This window comes from Rana temporaria, chromosome 5 (assembly GCF_905171775.1).
Source record: "Rana temporaria chromosome 5, aRanTem1.1, whole genome shotgun sequence".
In the NCBI taxonomy this organism is placed as follows: Eukaryota; Metazoa; Chordata; class Amphibia; order Anura; family Ranidae; genus Rana; species Rana temporaria.
Window position 1 is genome coordinate 289,543,824 of NC_053493.1, and position 21,251 is coordinate 289,565,074.

Consider the following 21,251-nt stretch of genomic DNA (forward strand, 5'->3'; position numbering starts at 1 on the left):
CCTTTTGCCCATGGATAAATTAGGGCAAGAGGCTGTTTTGTGGAGCAAATTTGAATACTGTTTTTTTTTTAGCATTGTTGTGTTAAAATTTCATTCAGACAGGGGATCAAGAGGTTAAAAACAATATGCTTAATGTATTAGGCCAATTGACAGCATGCAGGAGAGTGGAATACAGCAATCTGGCAAATATCACCTGCAAGCTCTGTACCTGTAAACTGTATAATCTGTAGCCCAAGTGTTGAATTTAATCCATCACACAGACTAGTTCATTCATTCCGATAATTAGGGAGGAAGAGGAAGCCATGAAACATAAAGCGCACGTTTTCAACCGCTGTACTTTCCTGATGTACTAAAGCCTGTGTGGGGATATGAACCAATATTTGAGATTAGGAAAAAGTAACCATACATTTCCAAATAAATTTGAATCTTACTACGGTATATGTATTCTCGATGGAGTTTATAGAGTTTAATGAAATATCTCAGTTGCAGGGGCTTTTTTATTTTAGGCATATTAGCATGCAAAATTGGTGGCAAACTTGAATTTCAAACCGCTTTTTAAACGAAACTAAGGAGTCCATTCATAAAAAATAGAGAGAAAACATGAAACTAAAAAGAGAATTTATTACTCTATGCTTATTTTGTTATGTATGTTTGTATGTTGAGGTAAATATTAAATAGTTTAGTAGTTGAATGTATACCCACATGATTTACTCTTTCAATATGGGAATTTGAAGCTGAAAATCATCTAATAGATGCAGATATGTATACTAAATCAAAAAATCATGGCATATTGTTTATTTTTTTCAGCTAGTGTCAGTGTCTGGATGTGATTCAATCTATGAATTTGTGGTCCATGGGAGTCCGAGGGGTTTGGTCATGGAGGACTGCTTTATAGCCCCTGGGGCAGCTCGTGGTATGATATCCACAGAAAAAGAAAAGAGGGAGATGGAGGAGCCCTTATATTATAGTTAGCTTACTTAAATATGGTGATTCGCACAGAAAGTCTGACCAAAGGACAAAAAGAAAAAAGGCCTCAGTCACCATGTGGGGTAGAGACATGCAACCTTCCGTATGTGCAGGTGGAGAAAACTCTGCGGTTGATTTACTAAAGGGTTAAATACAGTGCAAAGTTTTTCTCCAGAGCTTAGTAAATGAGCAGAAACTCTGTGCAAGCAAAAAAATTCCTTGTACACGATTGGTTACTGTTTGCAAAGTGAAGCTTTGCCCCATTTACTAAGCTCTGGAGCAACTGTACTGGCAGAGGGCAACTAGTGTGCAGTCTATTTGAGTTTTCAGGCAGGTGTTGAACTTGTTGAGTAGGAAATGTCTAGAAAAAAACATCCCTGGTCCGATCGGCAGAGTTGCTTGGCAACATCCCTAAAGATATGTTGATCGGACCTATGATGGCTTTTTTTCTAGTCCTTTCCTACTCCACATGAATTTGACTTGGTATCAGCTTCCTGTACAGCGGCACTCAACCTGGAGTGGGAGGCCAGTATTTGCAGCCAGTATACTGCATGCACATGTGCTGACAAGGAACACTTTGACAGAAAAATAGAACAGAGTGAACAGAAGGATAAACTCATCAGTCTGCTTCTGCTACTTGACTATCCAGCAACAGACTGGGGGCAGGGGAGTGACCAACATATACTGTGCATGTTAACCAATCAACTTTTAACCTTAGCTTGTTCAGTTCAGCTTTGACAAAAAAAAACAGAAGCTGAATGGTTTCTATGCAGAGCTGCACCAGATTTTGCACTGTCCAGTTTTAGTAAATCAATCCCTAAGTTTTATTTATCAAATTGTCTGAAAGTTGAACAACTTTCCTGTGTGGACTGTGTTGTCTACTAATCAGCTTCTTGCTAATATTTTCCCATTTTATTTATTTGTTCTCTAATTGTTTGATCAAGACAATATGTGTAGTTACATGTTAAGCTTTAAACTACATGCACATTTTCAGGCAGAAAATACATCTAGCGTACAAAATGTAGCGTTTTGCAAAGAGGTAGGGATACTTCTGTGCGTCAATGTTTACTCGAATGTGCAGGTACAATGTATTTTCCCTTCTGCATTTGGGAAAATAGGTTGTAAGTGCACGCACAGAAGCATCACCATTTAGGCTTCATTTACACAAGCCATACTACAGTGTATGCCCCTTTTATGAGAGCCATGTTCGCCTGCATGGGGGTGCACAGGTGTTCCTTGCATCCCTGTACAGGCAATCACATTGATATCACTTGGGGCACTACAGTTGCATGGACACAATCTGACATCTGTGCGGGTTCCGGTGGCACGGCCCTGAATGGAGAAACACCTGTGCATGCCCGTGTGGGTAAACACAACACACCCATTGCACTGGCGTTCGCTATAGTACGCCTAGTACAGGGGCATACAGCCATTCACTTCTAAGTCCCTCTGTGTGCCCTACCTGCAGCTCACTGGGCACGGCAAAGTGCATATTTTATGCCTGAAAATGTCCATGTGCATGAACCCTTACTCAATAAAGCAGTACAAGCAGCAATGAAAATGTACAAAGTGCATTAACCTTATCACATTTCAGATTCCTGAGTTCAGGTTAGTGAAGTATGAATTGAGACTGAATGCTGTGGTTTATTTCACTTTGCACATTTCTCTTTGTTTTACTAAAAAAGTATCTTTGGCTATAAATGTACATGCTGGATGGAGTGCAAGTTCTAGATAGCAGATGAAATGTAGATTTGCCAATTCAGAGTCTTGTTTATCACGGAGTCAAATACCATATGTTTAACTACACACGTCAATTTTTTAACAAGAAACATTCTTCTATTATTACATACAAGACCATTTTACCCATTTACTATTATGTATTGTTTTACATGAATGGTATGTATGGAGTGGTTAATTTATTTCTAGCCAGGGATACCAGGCTGTGCTAGGGACAAGAGGGCTTATCTTCCCCGAATATTACCATTTAGGCTTTGTGTCGGGGGGGTGCCGAGGATTATTACTGCTGAGAAGATCCTTCATGCAGAAATGATGGCATTTCCTTGCTTTGGTGTTTATACTGTATCTGATGAGTTAAAAGCTGAATGTTAACAAAATAATCCAGTGATGACTAATAGCGTTTCTGGCCCCATTCTGATAGTGGCGGTAACAGCTGCTGTGCAGGCACTGCTCTTTTCCTGTCTTACATTTATTGCTGCTTTGACATTTACATGTAATATGCAATGAAGCCTCTTAGCTTTTTCATAGATAGACATAAACACTTTGTGCAAGCAGATGTGAGATCATCTCATCAATCTACTATTAAATGTAGGACTACACCATGGAAATATAGAGCAATGTTTTTTAAGCATATTTAACAACAAAGGAATATCAAATCACTAGGGATGTCATTATAAAGAATGTAAGAAACTATGTTCATGTCATCCCAAAAAAAAGAATATTGTGTGGTTGGCTTTCTGTAGTATTTTCAATGTGTTTTAACAAAGCAAAATAGATCAGGGTGATATACATAATTTATAATTCTATAATCTTCATACTACTGGGGGTGATTTACTAAAACTGGTGCACACAGTATCTGGTGAATCAGCTTCTAACTTCAGGTTGCTCAATTAAGCTTCAACAATAAAACCTAGAATCTGGTTAATTTCTATGCATAGCTACACCGGATTTTGTGTCCACCAGTTTTATTAAATCACCCCTATTGTGTTTATATATATGTGTATATATATGTTTATATATATATATATATATATATATATATATATATATATATATATATATATATATACATATATATATATATTATATATATATATATATATATATATATATATATATATATACTGAGCAAAATTATAAACACTTTTGTGTTTGCCCTTATTTATCTTGAGCTGAACTCAGACCTATAACTTTTTATACACAAAAGACCTATTTCTTTCAAACATTGTTCACAAATCTGTCTAAGGCTGGGTTCACACTACTACACTACTTTGATCCTACTTTGCTCTGCTACATTGGTCCTACACTGATCCTACATTGGTCCTACATTGATCCTACATTGGTCCTACATCCACCCTTCTTTCATGAACAGGATACTACTTTGATCCGACTTTGTGATAGTCTGACTTGTTCTTTGACCAATCAAAACAATCCCAGAGTGAGATAAATTCCTTTTACTGCTGCTGTAATCACAAGTCGGATGTCAAAAGTCGGATGGTTAGGACAAGGCTCCTACTTTGATCCTACTTTAATGATATTCAATGGGCTGATGTAGGATCAAAGTAGGACCAAAGTAGTACAGGGAGTAGTTTCAAAGTCGGACCGACTTGTGTCGGACCAGTTAAGACAGCTCTCATAGGGAAACATTGATTTTCACACGTCATGCTACATGAGCTCCCAATGTAGGACCGTTGTAGGACAAGTGTGAACCCAGCCTAAATCTGTGTTAGTGCACCTCACAGGTGTGGCATATCAAGATGCTGATTAGACAGCATGATTATTGCACAGGTGGGCCTTAGGCCACAATAAAAGGCCACTCTAAAATGTATAGTTTTAACACAGCACAAGGCCACAGATGTCACAAGTTTTGAAGGAGAGTGCAATTGGCATGCTGACTGCAGGAATGTCCACCAGAATGGTTCCCCTTGAATAGCATGTTGATTTCTCTACCATAAGCCGTCTCCAAAGGCGTTTCAGAGAATTTGGCAGTGCATCCAACCGGCCTCACAACCGCAGACCACGTGTAACCACACCAGCCCAGGACCTCCACATCCAGCATCTTCACCTCCAAGATCGTCTGAGACCAGCCACCTGGACAGCTGCTGCAACAATCGGTTTGCATAACCAAAGAATTTCTGCACAAACTGTCAGAAACCATTTCAGGGAAGCTCATCTGATGGACATTCCTGCAGTCAGCATGCCAATTGCACTCTCCTTCAAAACTTGTGACATCTGTGGCCTTGTGCTGTGTGATAAAACTGCACATTTTAGAGTGGCCTTTTATTGTGGCCTAAGGCACACCTGTGCAATCATCATGCTGTCTAATGCGCATCTTGATATGCCACACCTGTGAGGTGGATGGATTATCTCGGGCAAGGAGAAGTGCTCACTAACACAGATTTAGGCAGATTTGTGAAGAGTATTTTAGAGAAATAGGCCTTTTGTGTACATAAAAAAAGTCACAGATCTTTGAGTTCAGTTCATGCTGAATAGGGGCAAACACAAAAAGTGTTGCGTTTACAATTTTGCTCAGTGTATCATTTTAATTATATATGTACACAGACAGATACAGTCAGTGTTAAAATGTCCCCAATACATTGATGGTCTGTGGTGAAGTACTCCATTTACACTCATGGTCAGTGTAGAAGTTCCTCCTAACATTGGTGGTCATAAAATGGGCCATTATTTTCGTGGTCAGTGTAATGCCTCCTGACAATATTGGTCAGTGGTTATGTGCACCTTTGCATTGATAGTCAGTGTAGTGAGACTTATAATCTTGCTCAGTTGTGGAGTGTCCACTTACATTGATGGTCAGTGTTCAAGTGTCTCCTTATATTGGCGGTCAGTGATGAAGTGTACCTTTACATTGGTGGTTAGTAGTAATGTCAGTGGTTATATATCTGACAGAGTGCAGGCACAATTGGGTGAGATATCAATGCATGTAGCTCTAACTGACCAGGGTGGGTATCTCTTCAGCCCAGTCTCTATACCTCCTTATTGTCTGTGTGAGGCCCCGTACACACGACAGAGTTTCTCGGCAGAATTCAGCGAGAAACTCGGTCAGAGCCGGATTCTGCCGAGAAACTCTGTCGTGTGTACACTTTCGGCCCGATGGAGCCGCCGAGGAACTCGTCGAGAAAATAGAGAACATGTTCTCTATTTTCTCGTTGTTCTATGGGAGAACTCGGCCCGCCGAGCTCCTCTGCGGCTTCAGGGCTGAACTCGCCGAGGAACTCGATGTGTTTGGCACGTCGAGTTCCTCGGCCGTGTGTACGGGGCCTGAAGAGTAGGCCACTTGCAGGATTTTGCTCTTGGATTGCCACTGCCTGTCATTAGAGGCATATGGAGCTGAAAGGGTTGGTCTCTCTTATGAACATGCTTGTTGCCTGGCTATTATGCTATCTTGTTGGTTTAGTGCCTTATTAATCACTGGCCTTGAAAGGTTTGCAGATCAAGTTGGAGAAAAGTCAAAACTCCTGATCTTCATACTTGTCCCAAGTCAATGACTCAGAAAGTACTGAAGCCAGCAAGTTAGCATAATAGCCAAACAACCACATGTCATACAGTAAAAAAAAAAAAAACAGTGAAAGAACAGTCATGTTAAATGTGAAAGTGATATCAAACATTACTTTATGGTAAATAGGAAAATAACTAGAAAATGCATGTTTTCTGAAACTATACAATTGTCTGTCTTTCATATGGTATATTGTCTTGTAATTAGACAGAAGCAGGGAAGATAGACATGGACGATGCATTAATGTATGAAGAAGGTTTTGATGGAGAAGATGATGTGAATGAAGAGGCAGAAGAAAGCACTAGGTTAAAAATTCTTCGCAAAGTCGCCTCATTAGCCTCAAAGCTTAAAGAATTTATTGGCAACATTATAGCCACCGCTGGAAAAGTAGTAGTTACCATTTTACTTGGTATAACAGGTTGGTGCTGCACAGTAGACTTTTATTTACCTTGAAAGCATGTACGATTTAGTCATTGTTTAGAAAAGTTTCCTCGATGTGCACAGTCTGTTATTACTGTCTTAGCAGGGTTGTTGGGGAAGCCTATACTTGTTAATTTTAGGTACTTCTGCAACAGTATTTACAACAAAAATGTAGTTAAATTCGGTGAAAATGTAGATGTGCATATTAATCATTCTACTGAAATTTAGGTCTGCATTCAATATCAATTATAGGCAACAATTAATAACAATTAACGAGCTACTGATAACAAAAGGGACTGGGGTGAGCTAGTGCACTACAGCAGTGTCTGCTTAGGTAGACTCTTCTCCATGTATGAATCTCAAGGCATTTACTCTTAATGGAAGATCTGTGTGAATCAGGGATAGGTGAGTATGTAGCTTGTTAGGGATGCTGGAGGAGGGCATTGAGGCCTAGTAAAATGGAACTAAAGGCATAATTGTTTTGTTCCAATGGTTCGATGTCTGCAAAGTCCCTTCCTGGTGCTGACATCTTTTCCCCAGGTTCTTCAAGGGCTGGCACAGCATTGTAGCCATCCCGGCACACTGGGAGTGTGCCGGAATGTAAACTGAGCTGCAAATGAGCAGCTCAGTGTACATTCCATAGATGATTGTGAATAGACAAGTCTAAGGTAATTGCAAAAGCGACATTGCATGTCTTTTTTGCAATAAAAAGCTCACCTGTTTACAATTTTTAAAAATTTTGGGATTTAGTTGCTCTTTAAGGGTATATGCACTTTGTTCCTTCTTGTAATCTTAAAGTGGAAGTTCACCCAAAAAATCTATTTTTAACATTAGATTGGGCCTAATTACGGAAAGCAGAATCGGGTGTTTTGTTTAAAATCAATGCAGTACTTACCGTTTCAGAGATAGATCTTCTCCGTGGCTTACGGGTATGAGCTGCGGGACTGGGCGTTCCTATTTGATTGACAGCCTTCCGACCGTCGCATACAGCGCGTCACCAGTTTCCGAAAGTAGCCGAACGTCGGTGCGCAGGCGCCGTATAGAGCCGCACCAACGTTCGGCAACTCGTGACGCGCTGAATGCGACCGTCGGAAGGCTGTCAATCAAATTGGAACGCCCAGTCCCGAAGACCATACCCGGAAACGGCGGAGAAGATCTATCTCTAAAACGGTAAGTACTGCATCGATTTTAAACAAAACACCCGATTCTGCTTCCCGTAATTAGGCCCAATCTAATGTTAAAAAAAATTTGGGTGAACTCCCGCTTTAAGTAGGTGGGTTAGTTCTAATGATCACAAGTGGTCAAGGCATAAACCTAGTTTTATCACAAAAAGTCTTAATATTTTAAGGGCTAAGGTCTGGGATTATATTGGTAAGCCTGTTTTAAACTTTCAAGGTTGATGAGTACATTTTTTGGTGTGAAAAGGTAACTATTTTAATGTTCCTGTGTCCATATACAGTATTTAATACCTAGTTCATATTTAGATCCCAAATGTTATTGTTCGGATTTTACTGGTATAAATGGGACAGACAACTCAATGAATATACTTTTTTTTTACAAAATGTTATATGATTAAAATGACATATTTTAAAGAAAACCCACAAGTATTTATGGTCCCCTATGTTTTGGAAGACCAGTCTTGTACTTATATATGACTCAATTATTGTGTTAAACCCCAAAAATAATCAATCAAGAGAAGAGAGGTCGATGCACTTCGCTATTGTTGCTTCCTCAGGACCCTTTGCTCTTGAATGTAGGGGTGAGAGGTTTAAAATATGTACACAGTCAATACAACATAATGTTTTTAACAATTAAAAGCAAAACAATCAAATCAGTATATCATTACTACAAAATTGCACATACAAGGCGTGACTTACATAATTGCCCTAGTAATTCTGGGATCGGTATAGAACCAGCAGAGGATGATGGTGAATCCCAAAGGGGGTGGTGGAGACACATTAGTTGCTCCAAGACCCACTAGGTGTAATGTCTTCAAAGAGAACTAGCGATGTCCAAGTAGGTAGGATGGATGTGGATGTGGTAAATTTTTAAGCAGCCGATTTTTTATAATCTACCTAGTTCATATTGTTTAAAAAACAGCTGTGCACTATAAGAGTCTCATGATCTGATTTTGGTTAGTTACATTTAGTTTTGGTTTTTCGCTGTTATGTAACTCCACTAAGTATTAATGTAGTCTCTGACATTTCTCTTTTTTTTTTCTTACAGGCATGATGTTGCCTTCTTTAACCTCAGCTGTGTATTTCTTTGTATTTTTGGGGTTATGCACATGGTGGTCCTGTTGCCGAGTATTTGATCCGCTGATATTCAGCTGTCTATGTGTATTAATGGCCATATTCAGTGCAGGTCACTTGGTTGGACTGTATCTTTACCAGTTGCAGTTTTTTCAGGAGATAATTCCACCTAATGATTTTTATGCCAGGTAAGTTAAACACATTATTGAGTATTGTTGTGTTTTGATGTTGCACTATACAGACTCCATTCTGGTATCAATTACCAAACAGATCATGAATCTTAAACACTTGTAAAATGTGTGATTAATTTAACTGCATACTTTGCTGCACTGCTAATTTTATTAGTTGAATAAAGATAGCTGCTGAGAAACCCAGCTAGGAAATTAGAAAATAAATAACATTTTGAACAAATAGGCAGAAGAGGGTCCATAGGTAACCTAATGTAGGATTGTTATTTTTTTAGAGTACACCTGATGCAAATCTTGCCTAAACATGATTATATATATATATATATATATATATATATATATATATATATATATATATATATATATATATATATATATAGAAAGGTTTTCTCTCCTATAAAAATATCCTCTGCTCAAGAATGGATGTACATTGCTGGATTTTTATTTTTTTTAATAAAGGACTTTTTTTTGTGAAATGGTAGGGGTACAATGTACCCTGTTACCAATTCACATAAGGAGGCCTGCCAGGTTACATGCTTGGATAAGGCTCTGGTATGGCTTTTTGGGGGGACCCCACGCCATTTTTTTTATTTTGGCGCAAGGTTCCCCCTAAAATCCATATCAGACCTGAAGGGTCTGTTATGGATTTTGAGGGGGACCCCTATGCCATTTTTTTTTAATTTGGCACAGGGTTTTCCCTAATATCCATACCAGACCTGAAGGGCCTGGTATGGAATTTGGGGGGGACCTCCACGCAATTTTTTTTTACATTTTTGTTCGGGTGTTCTCCTTAATATTCATACCAGCCCCGAAGGGCCTGGTAATGGACTGGGGGTGGGAACCAATGCCGTTTCTAATGACTTTTATCTGTATTCCCGGGACCTGACAATTCATTATAGCCATGAGTAGTTTTAAATGACTTTTTCCTTTAGAAATGTCACTTTGTGCAGGGACTGTTCTAAACACGAGAAAAATGTGCCACTTTATAGGCATACTATAGACACCCCCCAGGTACGAAATTTAAAGGAATATTTCACTTTTATTGTTTCACTTTAAGCATTATAAAAATCACTGCTCCCGAAAAAAACTTCAGTTTTAAAACTTTGTTTGCATTGATACATGTCCCCTGGGGCAGGACCCATGTCCTCAAACACTTTTTATGACAATACCATGCATATAAACCTTTAAATTTAGCACTTTTGATTTCTCCAATCGAATTTTAAAGGGTGTTTCGCGGCTTTCGAATTTGCCGCGAACACCCCAAATTGTTTAATTATTCGGCGAACAGGCGAACACCCGATGTTCAAGTCAAACTTATGTTTGACACGAATATCGGGCTCATCTTTACTGGTGGTGTTCTCAGCCCCACACAAGAATGACAGCAGTTAAAATGATGGATGTCAGGAGAGGTGGTGTGCATGCGTTTCCAGGGACTTCCCCCGTTTTTCAAATGCATGGACAGTGAAGGGGAAGGATGGGCTTATGATGCCAAAAGGACAGGAAGGGGAGGGATATGGGAGGAGAAACCCAAACTGCTGCATAGAGCCAGAAGGGCAGAAGAGGGAGGAAAGTGAGAGGGGGAAGAAAAGCACATAAGACATAGCTGAGCAGTTAACCTTCAGCCAGTAACAGGGAATTCAATGTTACTACTGGAGACAGGGAGTGAGACAAGAAAATACAAATCAGATAAAGCAAAATAGCTGCACTGTAAATATAAGGACCAAGTATTACATCAGGACAACGACTTGAATATACATGGAAAAAATATTACACCGAAATAAAATTAAAAAAGGAATTGTCTGTAGACCTCCAAGACGGGATTGTATTGAGACACAGATCTGGGAAAGGGTACAGAAACATTTCTGCAGCATTGAAGGTCCCAATGAGCACAGTGGCCATAAATGGAAGATGTTTAGAACCACTAGGAACCCAGTGGTCACTCTGACAGAGCTCCAGCTTTTCTCTGTGGAGAGAGAACTTTTCAGAAGAACAACCATCTCTGCAGCACTCCATTAATCAGGCCTGTATGGTAGAGTGGCCAGACGGAAGCCACCCCTTAGTAAAAGACACATGACATCCCACCTGGAGTTTTCCAAAAGGCACCTGAAGGACTCTCAGACCATGAGAAACAGAATTCTCTGGTCTGATTAAACATAGATTGAACTCTTTGGCCTGAATGGCAAGCGTCATGTCTGGAGGAAACCAGGCACCACTCATCACCAGGCCAATACTTTCCCTACAATAAAGCATGGTGGTGTTTTTCAGCTGCAAGAACTGGAAAACTAGTCAGGATTGAGGGAAAGATGAATTCAGGAATGTAAACAGACATCCTTGATGAAAACCTGCTCCAGAGCGCTCTGGACCTTAGACTGGGTTGAAGGTTCATCTTCCAACAGGACAACAACCCTAAGCACACCGCCAAGATATCAAAGTAGTGGCTATTGGACAACTCTGTGAATGTCCTTGAGTGGCCCAGCCAGAGCCCAGACTTGAACCCATATCTCTGGAGAGATCTGAAAATGGCTGTGCACTGACGCTCCCCAACCGACCTGATGGAGCTTTGAGAGGTTCTGCAAGAAAGGAATGGGAGAAAATTCCCAAAAATAGGTGTGCCAAGCTTGTAGCATCATATTCAGAAAGACTTGAGGCTGTAATTGATGCCAAAGGTGCGTCAACAAAGTATTGAGCAAAGGCTGTGAATACTTATGTACATGTGATTTCTTTTCATTTTTTATTTTTAATAAATTTACAAAGATTTCAAACAAACTTCTTTCAGGATGTCATTATGGGATATTGTTTGTAGAATTTTGAGGAAAATAATGAATTTAATCCATTTTGGGTTAAGGCTGTAACATAACAAAATGTGGAAAAAGTGAAGCGCTGTGAATACTTTCCGAATGCACTGTACATGATAACAGAAGCTGGGATTTTTTTTACCAAAATTGAAAAATGTATAAGAACAGAGAGGAAACTGGGTGCTCACTACAAAATAGTATGCACCTCGAGTTCCCCATTAAGACCTCCTGGTGACAGAGTATTAAGATGATAAATCCAAAAATGGTCACAGGGGGGAATTTGTTCCATACGCCAAACCTGATGGCCATTGGTGGAGCAATCATGAGTGTATTTGAAATGGCGGGGAACACTTTGATCAGTGCTGCCTTCCTCAATTAGTCTTCCGTGTTCACCAAAACGTACCCAGACTGTACTAATAGTCCTGCTTACGTAGCAGATACCGCAGGGACATAAGAGGCAGTATACAACAAAATCCGTGGAACAGGAGAAGAAGGAACTGATGGAATACGTTTTTCCTTTGTTATCAGTAAAACTCTTTTTACAGTGATCAACAAATTTACACATCTTGCATTTTCATTTTTTACATTGAAACATCCCTACTGTGTTGAAGAAGGTAGCTAAAGGATGGGAGGAGGGCTTATTGCTGAATGGGAATTTGATAGGGCCAATCTTGTTTTTGACATTGGAAGCCCTTCTATACACAAATTTAGATCTGTTTGGTAGAAATGGCCCCAACTTTGGTTCATTCAAAAGGATCCCCCAATGTCGTGCAATGACATTCTCCATCTGTTTGAAACAAGAGTGAAACTGGATTATAAATTTGATGTCGGAACCAAGGTGGTTTAACGGCCCTAATATGGCTAGTGGTACATTTTTTATAGAATTGTTCAACTAAGATGGGGTCAAAACCATTTTCCATAAATCTGTCTTTGAAGATCTGACCTTGAGAAAAATAATCCTGATCAAGTGTACAGTTCCTATGAAGATGACTAAACTGTTCTTTAGGTATGTTAACCCACCTTGGGTGATGACAACTATGGGAATGAAGATAAGAGTTGCCTGAGGTGGGTTTGAAAAATGTCTAAGCCCAGGTTCACACTGGGCTGCGGGAGTGAAGCCGTGCAAGTTCAGCTGAACTCGCACAATTTCGCTCCCGCAGTCCGGATTTTGGCTGTGATTTCAGAGACATCTGTGCAGGTTTCTGCACAGATGTCAATGTAAATCGCGGCCCGAAATCGCAAAAAGTAGTACATGAACTACTTTTTGAAATCGGTCGCACCGATTAGGACGATGCCATTGCCGACAATTGCTGGCAAATTTGACATCTCAAATCGCATCTCAAATCGTACCAGTGTGAACCAGGCCTTAGACATAATTTGCCCATTGGTATGGCCTAGTTTAAGGGCAAGGAAAAACAAAGTTGATGGATCACAAACATGAGTAAACGACAGGCAGGTGGTATTGTCATTGTAATATTGAACAAATGGTACAACCGAGGAGGGGAACTGCCCCAGATTACCAAAATATTGTTAATATATCGTCTGTAAAGGATGATATTGGCAGCAAGTAGATTGTGTCTCCAGATACTGTACTCCCTGTATCTAGAGGGAAAAAAATCACGTTTGAAAGAAAAATAATTGTGCTCCAAACAATAGCAAGTACCCTCCAAAATGAACCAGGCCTGCGCAGGATGCAGATAAGACTTCTTGGTGAGAAAGAAACTAAGGGCTGTGAGGCCAACTTCATGTGGGATGAAAGTATATAAAGGTTGGACATTGTGGGGAAGCCAAATGTAAGAGGGTTCCCAATGATAATTACTCAAAATGTCTAATAACTGTAACAAGTTCTTGGCGTAAGAAGGCAAAGATTGCATCATGAGCTGTAAGAAATATAACATCTGAATATGATAGTAACACTTTACATGGGAACAGCCATTCCCCTAAAGAGGAGACCCGCCACCCTATGTGACTTATCATTTTTAGAAATCAAAGTTTTTAACATGTTTCAATTTTGCAATGTCAGATACCTGCAAGTGTGCAAGTTGAAGGCATAGGCATACCAAAAAAAAAAAAAATTTAGTTTATTATTGGGTTATGTTATGTGGGCATTTCATTTTCAAGTAGCATCTAGTTGTCATTAAAACATATCCAATAAAACATTTCTTCATCGGTTTAGGGCAATATGTATTCTGCTACATATTTTTGGTAAAAACAATCCCAATAAGCGTATATAGATTGGTTTGCGCAAATGTTATAGCCTCTACAAACTATGGGATATTTTTATGGACTTTTTTTTTTAATTCAATAGATTTTTATTAAAGATTAAAGACTAAATAACATTAGTCGGGATACAAGTGATATTTCATTACAGAAAACAATGTTTACATCCCAGTAAAGAAAATAAATTACCAAAAAAAAAAGGGGGGTTGGGCATAATCAATATAATCAAGTAGAGGAGGAGAAAAAAAATATATAAATGATATACAATAAGTCTAAAATATCAAGATGGAATTCATGCCTATTTATCTAAATCATCTCAATAATCAGATCTAGGGATCATGGAGTTTGGAGGTATTTAATCCATGGGGACCATACCTTGTTTAATCTTGTTTGTTCGTCATTAAGGATGCTAGTCAATTTTTCATTGACCATAATCCAAGATAGTTTACTTTTCAACACCTTAAGACTGATTATTGAAGTCTTCAATGCTCGTGTTATCGTAATTTTGGCTGCATAAAAAATAAAAAATATAAGAGTCTAAAGAGGTCTAGGGGTCCCGTCCATTAAGTCCACAAATAGCGCTGTTTTAGGATTATTAGGTATATTATGTCCAGTCACTGAGTGGATCAATGCAAAAACTCTAACGCAAAAGCGTTGGACTTTGGGACAGGTCCACCAGATATGAAACATAGTACCCTCTTGTCCGCATCCTCTGAAGCAAAGGGGTGAAGCATCGGGGTATATTTTTGCTAATTTTGCCAGAACTAAATACCATCTGGATAGCACCTTAAAATGTGCTTCCACTAGGGAAGTATTAAAGGGGAGTTCCACCCACAATTTCACTTTTTAAATATAAATACCCCTATAATACACAAGCTTAATGTATTCTAGTAAAGTTAGTCTGTAAACGAAGGTCCGTTCTGTTAGGTTGTTAGAGCATTTAGATAGTTTATAATCTAGAAATAGACCGTGGCCATCTTAAGCGTGGGCATCATGAAGCCAGACTGTATGACTTCCTGGATTTCAGCTTTGCATATCTCGCACATGCTCAGTGCACAAGCAATGTAATAGGTTTCAGTCAGGTTTGCAAGGACTACTGGGAAACATGATGCCTATCCCAGAAACCCTTGCAAATAGCCTAGGCAAATAAGGAGGAGGAAGTAATGAAGGACTACAAAATAAAGGTATTTACAAGCAACAAATTAAATACAAATTGTCCATTCTGAACACTATGAGATTAGAGCATGCAGCACAGACAAACATAAAAAAATGGTGGAACTCCACTTTAAGTATTCCCCTGTGCACTATGGTCGACCAGCGCTCCCAGATCTCTTCCTCTATAGTTTCACCCAGGTCCGATTCCCATGCTAATTGGTAAGAAGGTTTGGTCTGTTTATTATTGAAGAGATTATATAGATCTGAAATTCCTCCTCATGATTCAGGTCTATTTAGGCATTTATATTCAAATATGGTCTTAGAGGTTATATCTGTTAGATCTGTATCTAACAATTTTATGAAGTGAGTAATCTGATGTAGATGAAATGATTCTATCTGCGGCATCTGCAATTTTTCCTGGATTTTGCAGAGGTTTAATCCCTTTATGGTCTATGAACTGTGCTATCCTGTAAAGGCCTTTGTTAACCCACAATGAAAATTGTTGGGGATTTTGTCCTGGAGGAAAGTGTGGGTTATTAAGTATAGGGGCTACAGGGGAATGGGAAGATTTTAGCGAGTATAATTTACATGTCGTGTCCCATAGATGGACTTTTTAATTAATTCATTTATTTATTTGTTACTAGTAACGGCAGTGATCAGTGATTTTTAGTGGGACTGCAACATTGCGGCGGACAAATCGGACACCTAACTGACACTTTTGACACTTTTTTGGGGACCAGTGACACTAATACAGTGATCAGTGCTAAATAATATGCACTGTAACTGTACTAATGACACTGGCAGAGAAGGGCGTTAACATCAGGGGTGATCAAAGGGTTGTGTGCTCCTAGGGAGGGCTTTCTAACTGTAGGGGGAATGCTGTGACTGGAGGAAAAGAGAGATCTGTATTTTTGCTTAACAGAAACACAAGATCTTCATCTCCCTCCCTAACAGAATGGCGGTCTGCCTTGTTTACATAGGCAGACTGCCGTTCTGCCTCTCCTGCGAATGATCAGCGGGTCCCAGGAGCTGTTACGACCGCCAGACCCGCTGATTGGCCTCCGCTGTATCCAACTACAGTGGGAGCAGGTCGCCAGCAGTGCGCGCAAGCTCCAGACCCACTGCACAAAATCACGTACCGGTACAGGATTTTGTGCAGGAGGGCCACCCTACCGCAGTATATCTGCATGGGGCAGTCCTTAAAGTGGATGTAAACCCACTCTCATCCTTTCTAAACTACTGACATAGTGGTTATTAATAAGGATATACATGCCTCCTGCATGTATCCTTAACTGTCAAATATCTCCCCACTGTCTGATATGAGACCCGAAAAACTGCAGATTCTGTGGGTGGATCTGTTGTCTGGAGCTCAGTGGGTGGAGTTGTGATGTCAGTAGACTCCCTGCCCACCTCTACACTCCCCTTGTCAACATGAATTTTCTCCTGTGTATTTCGTACACTGAACTTCTGCTATGATCACTAACATCCAGTCAAAACCCAGAAAGGTCACCACATGACTTCAGCATGCCCAATCATGCTAAGGTGGGAAGCAACCAATCCTGGGAGAGCTGGAGAAGAAAGGAGGAGGCTCCTGCATGAGATATGTAAATTACCTGTCACTCACAGCAAGGGGGAAGAACTGACTCCTATTTCTCTGTGTGCCAATTTTTATCTCACTAAAAAAAGATAAGCGGACTGCTCAGAGCTGGATTAGCACTTTGTGGCAAAACTGGGCACAGATGACATGAAATCCTATACTGTACAAGGTGCAAGCTTAAATTTAAAAAAATAAAATTTGGGTTTACATCCACTTTAAGTGGTTAATTGGCTATTCATCATTATCTTGCTATTTTTGTCTGGAGTTCTGCTTTACTCATCTTAAAAATAAGAATGGTGATTGTTGAACACATGCTCCTCGAGTCCTCACACAGTAAATCTCTGCCACTCACGGCCTTGGTATAATTATCAGGATCAGTAAGTTCATGTCATTCGTACATCCGCTCCTTGTAATTCAGAATAATTTTAACAGACCAACATGCCGCATGTCTCTACTACAATGTCACTAATTAGCAGGGTCATTTTTAATTTAGAACTTCTTTCCCGGTCTGAGGAGTCTAGGACAGAACAGTATTCTGCTACAGGAGCCGGTTTGCTGATGAGGAGATTTTAATTAACGTGTGGTTTCATTTAGTTTTTGCTAAATTGAGTGAGCAAGCTTCATTCATCCTGTGATTTCACTTTCCACCAGCCACTAGTAATTTTAGAGGCTTAGAGCTTCCTGGCTGTTGCTACTGTAATTCTTTGAAGCATGGATATTAATCACAAGAGAGTCTTTCATCCACCAGTGTTTTTGCATGTGTTTTTTAGAATGTCAATACATACGCTTGAAATGTATACACTCTAGCCCTTTAAAACACGTACAGCTGACTGTTGGACTTCTTCTCCATTGATTTACAATAGAGACGGACTGTGCACACCAGACAATCAATAAATTACTCTCTTAAGGAAGGCGCATTAACTTTCATTCTTTATGTAGTTATTTTCAAGCAAGAGCTTAGACTTCTTTCCTAAGTAGGTTTAGGCCATCTAGCACAATTCACTCTTATAATATGTGTCTGTCATTGACCTTATGTGTGCTTTTAAACATGAAAATGCAATGCTTGCGTGAATTGAGAGTGTCCCCTGCTGGGTCTGCTTTAAAAATACAACAGAAGTAGGTAATGAAGATCTGACAGACGGGGACACAAAACCTACCAAAGAGCTCTGCTGTTTTTTCAGTCTTCTGAGAATTTTCCCTCATATAAACATTTTTGGCTTTATATTTTCATCAGTTGTGGGTGCATTATGTTAGAAATAATTGTATCCGATAAACTTCGGAGTACTAACCTACTGCCCCTTTTCCCTACCCTTCTGTCACCTTTACGTACATAAGGTTAAGGTTATCTTAACGGTAGCGCCACCATATGTTCATGCCATATATGTTGAGATTCGTTTTCTACAACTTTGTTATTAGTGGACTACAGGTTAATTAATAATTCAGTTGTTATGCTCATTTTACCATGCCTATATTTTATCGTATTTACGCGATACTTGTTCTATTGTTATTTTTACAATATCACTGTATGCTTGTACATCCGTTGGATTTTGGTTGATACTCCCTCTGTATTGTTTAACCACTTGAGGACCATATGCCGCAGTTATACTGCGGCAGGTTGGTTCCTCTGGGGGAGCCGTCGTAGCTGTACATCAGCTGCTTTAAGAGCACTAGGGGGCACACAATGGAGCTGGCTGCGATGTCCGAAAGGCAAGGCACCCGCGATCACTTCTAAGAGAGACAAAACAAAGGTCTGTCAATGTAAACAGACTGATCTCCATTCTGTCAGGGGTGAGGAGACTGATCTGTTGTTCCTACTGCTTAGGAACAACGATTGGTCTCCTTCCCCAGTCAGTCCCACCCCCACCACTGTTAGAATCACTCCCTAGGATGCACCCCCTAGTGTTAACCTCTTCCCTGCCAATGACATTTATACAGTAAACAGTGGCTATTTTTAGCTCTAATCGCTGTAATAAATGTCAATGGTCCCAAAATTGTCCGGATCTGTCCACCGCAATGTTGCAGTCCCGATAAAAATCGCAGATCATCACCATTAATAATTAAAAAAATAATAATAATAAAAATGCCATAAATTTATGCACTATTTTGTAGATAAATTTTTGCGCAAACCAATCAATATATGCTTATTGCATTTTTTTTCCAGAAATATGTACAAGAATACATATCTGCTTATACTGAGAAAAAATTGGGGGGGGGGATATTTATTATAGCAAAAAGTAAAAAATATTGTTTTTTTTCAAGCTTTATTTGAGGGAAAAAAATTACGTAAATTTTGTTTGGGCACAACGTCGCATGACCGCACAATTGTCAGTTAAAGCGACGCAGTGCCGTATCACAAAAAGTGGCCCAATCATTAAGGGGGCAAATCTTCCGGTCCTTAAAAACCTGATTGTCCTTTCTTAAAGTAGATGTAAATCCACCCACTAAAATCTCATATAAATCTTATCATGTTAAGATAATTAAAGTGATACTGAAATACAATGTTTAATTGCCATTAAACCTTCTATTTATGTATAAAGATCACACCACTGTATTTAATCACTTAACCTCTGGAAAATTTACTCCCCTTCATGTATGAATAGAAAGTGCCGTGCTTAAACATATGTGAATACACAGTAATATTTTCATAAACCATATATCATATGGTGATAAAGTGCAAAGTACCAAGTATCAAAAAATTGAAAAAAAAAAGGAACTAGCGCTAGATTGCCTGTCAAACTATCACTGTCTCTGCCAGTATAGTGCCAGTAAAGTGTCACAGCTGCGTAAATTCCAGTAGATATATACCATAGTTTGTAGACGCTATACCTTTCACACAAACTATTTAATATAAATATATATACCATAGTTCGTAGACCCAATACCTTTCACACAAACCAATTAATATACACTTTTTGGGATTTTTTTTACCAAAGACATGTAGCAGAATAAATTTTGGCTTAAATTTATGAAGAAATTCGATTTTTTTTCTTTTTTTATTGGATATGTTTTATAACACAGTAACAGTTTTTCTCTTTAAAATTTCCAGTCTTTTTTCTTTTTTTATTGCAAAAAATAAAAAACCCAGCTCTATGTAAAGCATTTCATTTGCAACAGTTTTGCTTGACCGCGCAATTGCCGGTTAAAGTAGGGCAGTGCTGAATGGCAAAAAATGCTGTGGTCATGAAGGGGGTAAAATCTTCCGGAGGTCAAGTAATTAACACAAAAAGTGGGGCAGACTCGATGGGCCACTTGGTCCCCCTCATAATATTTCCCTCTATGGTCAAATGTTCATAACCTATAGTGTTAGGCTATTTTCTCTTTGATCAATTTACCAACATGGTACATTTACCCAGTGAAAGGCAATAAATAGAAACAGACATTACACACATTTTACAAAAATGATAAGTATTATTTGTGACTTTTTCACGAATGATGAGACATTTTTAAAGCATTTTGTTCATACCTAGACCCCAAAGTCTCACTAATGGCAGAACTGCTACCGGCCACTTGTCTTTACATGCCTCTACGGGAACAAAATATTTTAAACTAACATTTTAACAAACAATACCTTCTTGTTTTCGGGAATATATTCTGACATTGATCACCCTTACGTTACTTTTTGACCTGAATAAAGAATGTCTTGGAACAACAGTAGGATAAAAAACAAGCTGATAACCATTTCATTTCCCATCAGTGAGTCAGATTTTGGCTTAATTTATGCAGTATTTAATTTATAGCATCTGTTTAGAGATTGAAAAAGTGGTTCATCTGGACTTTTTAGAATGTGTTTCAAGTAACCAGGGGACTGAGTTTTTGTAACGTTTTAGGTGTACAATATGTCTTGAAAACATACTGAACTGAATTAGCATGGGAGATACCTTGATGATCTAAATGCTACAGATCCACAATCAGCTAATTAACTAAAGATGTTGTATTATAGCTCCCGTGAAATGAGTCACCATTAAATTGTATTACTGTATGTAACAGTATATGTATAAATAGTTATATGGTTCAAAGAATTTTCTTGCTGAATTAGGAGGATTTATTCAAATCGCTGCAAAAAAATAAAAATAAATCAAAAATTGGAATTGCAGCTAATACTTGAATATGTATATACAGTATAATTAAATTGCCTCCATTCTAATAGTTGTTAATACCATTTTACCAATAGTACATGTCTTAGGCAGCCATACACAGTGAAAATTTATTTCCTGCAACTCGTGGAATTCGCACGATTCCCCCATCAACACAGACAGTGCTGACAAGGGAATTCCTCCTCTCAAGTCAATGTCTGCTCCGGGGGGCAGGGGCAGGCAGGGGAAGCTGTCCTTGCTGGGAGAAGAGACTGATCACTAGCGGTTATAGCAGCCACTAGCGATAATCATAAGAGAATATGGCAGGCTGGTT

The 21,251-nt window shown here is 39.1% G+C and overlaps 1 protein-coding gene across 6 annotated transcripts in view; it reads left to right on the forward strand.

The window, feature by feature from the left end:
• The window catches only part of PIEZO2 (piezo type mechanosensitive ion channel component 2), a 432,615-nt gene that overhangs the window by 264,826 nt on the left and 146,538 nt on the right, over positions 1–21,251 (forward strand). For all 6 annotated transcript variants that reach the window (XM_040353951.1, XM_040353956.1, XM_040353950.1 and 3 more), the window contains exons 6-7: positions 6,425–6,635; positions 8,864–9,077. In XM_040353951.1, the coding sequence (XP_040209885.1) occupies positions 6,425–6,635; positions 8,864–9,077 (425 nt within the window). The remainder of the gene's footprint in view (positions 1–6,424; positions 6,636–8,863; positions 9,078–21,251) is intronic.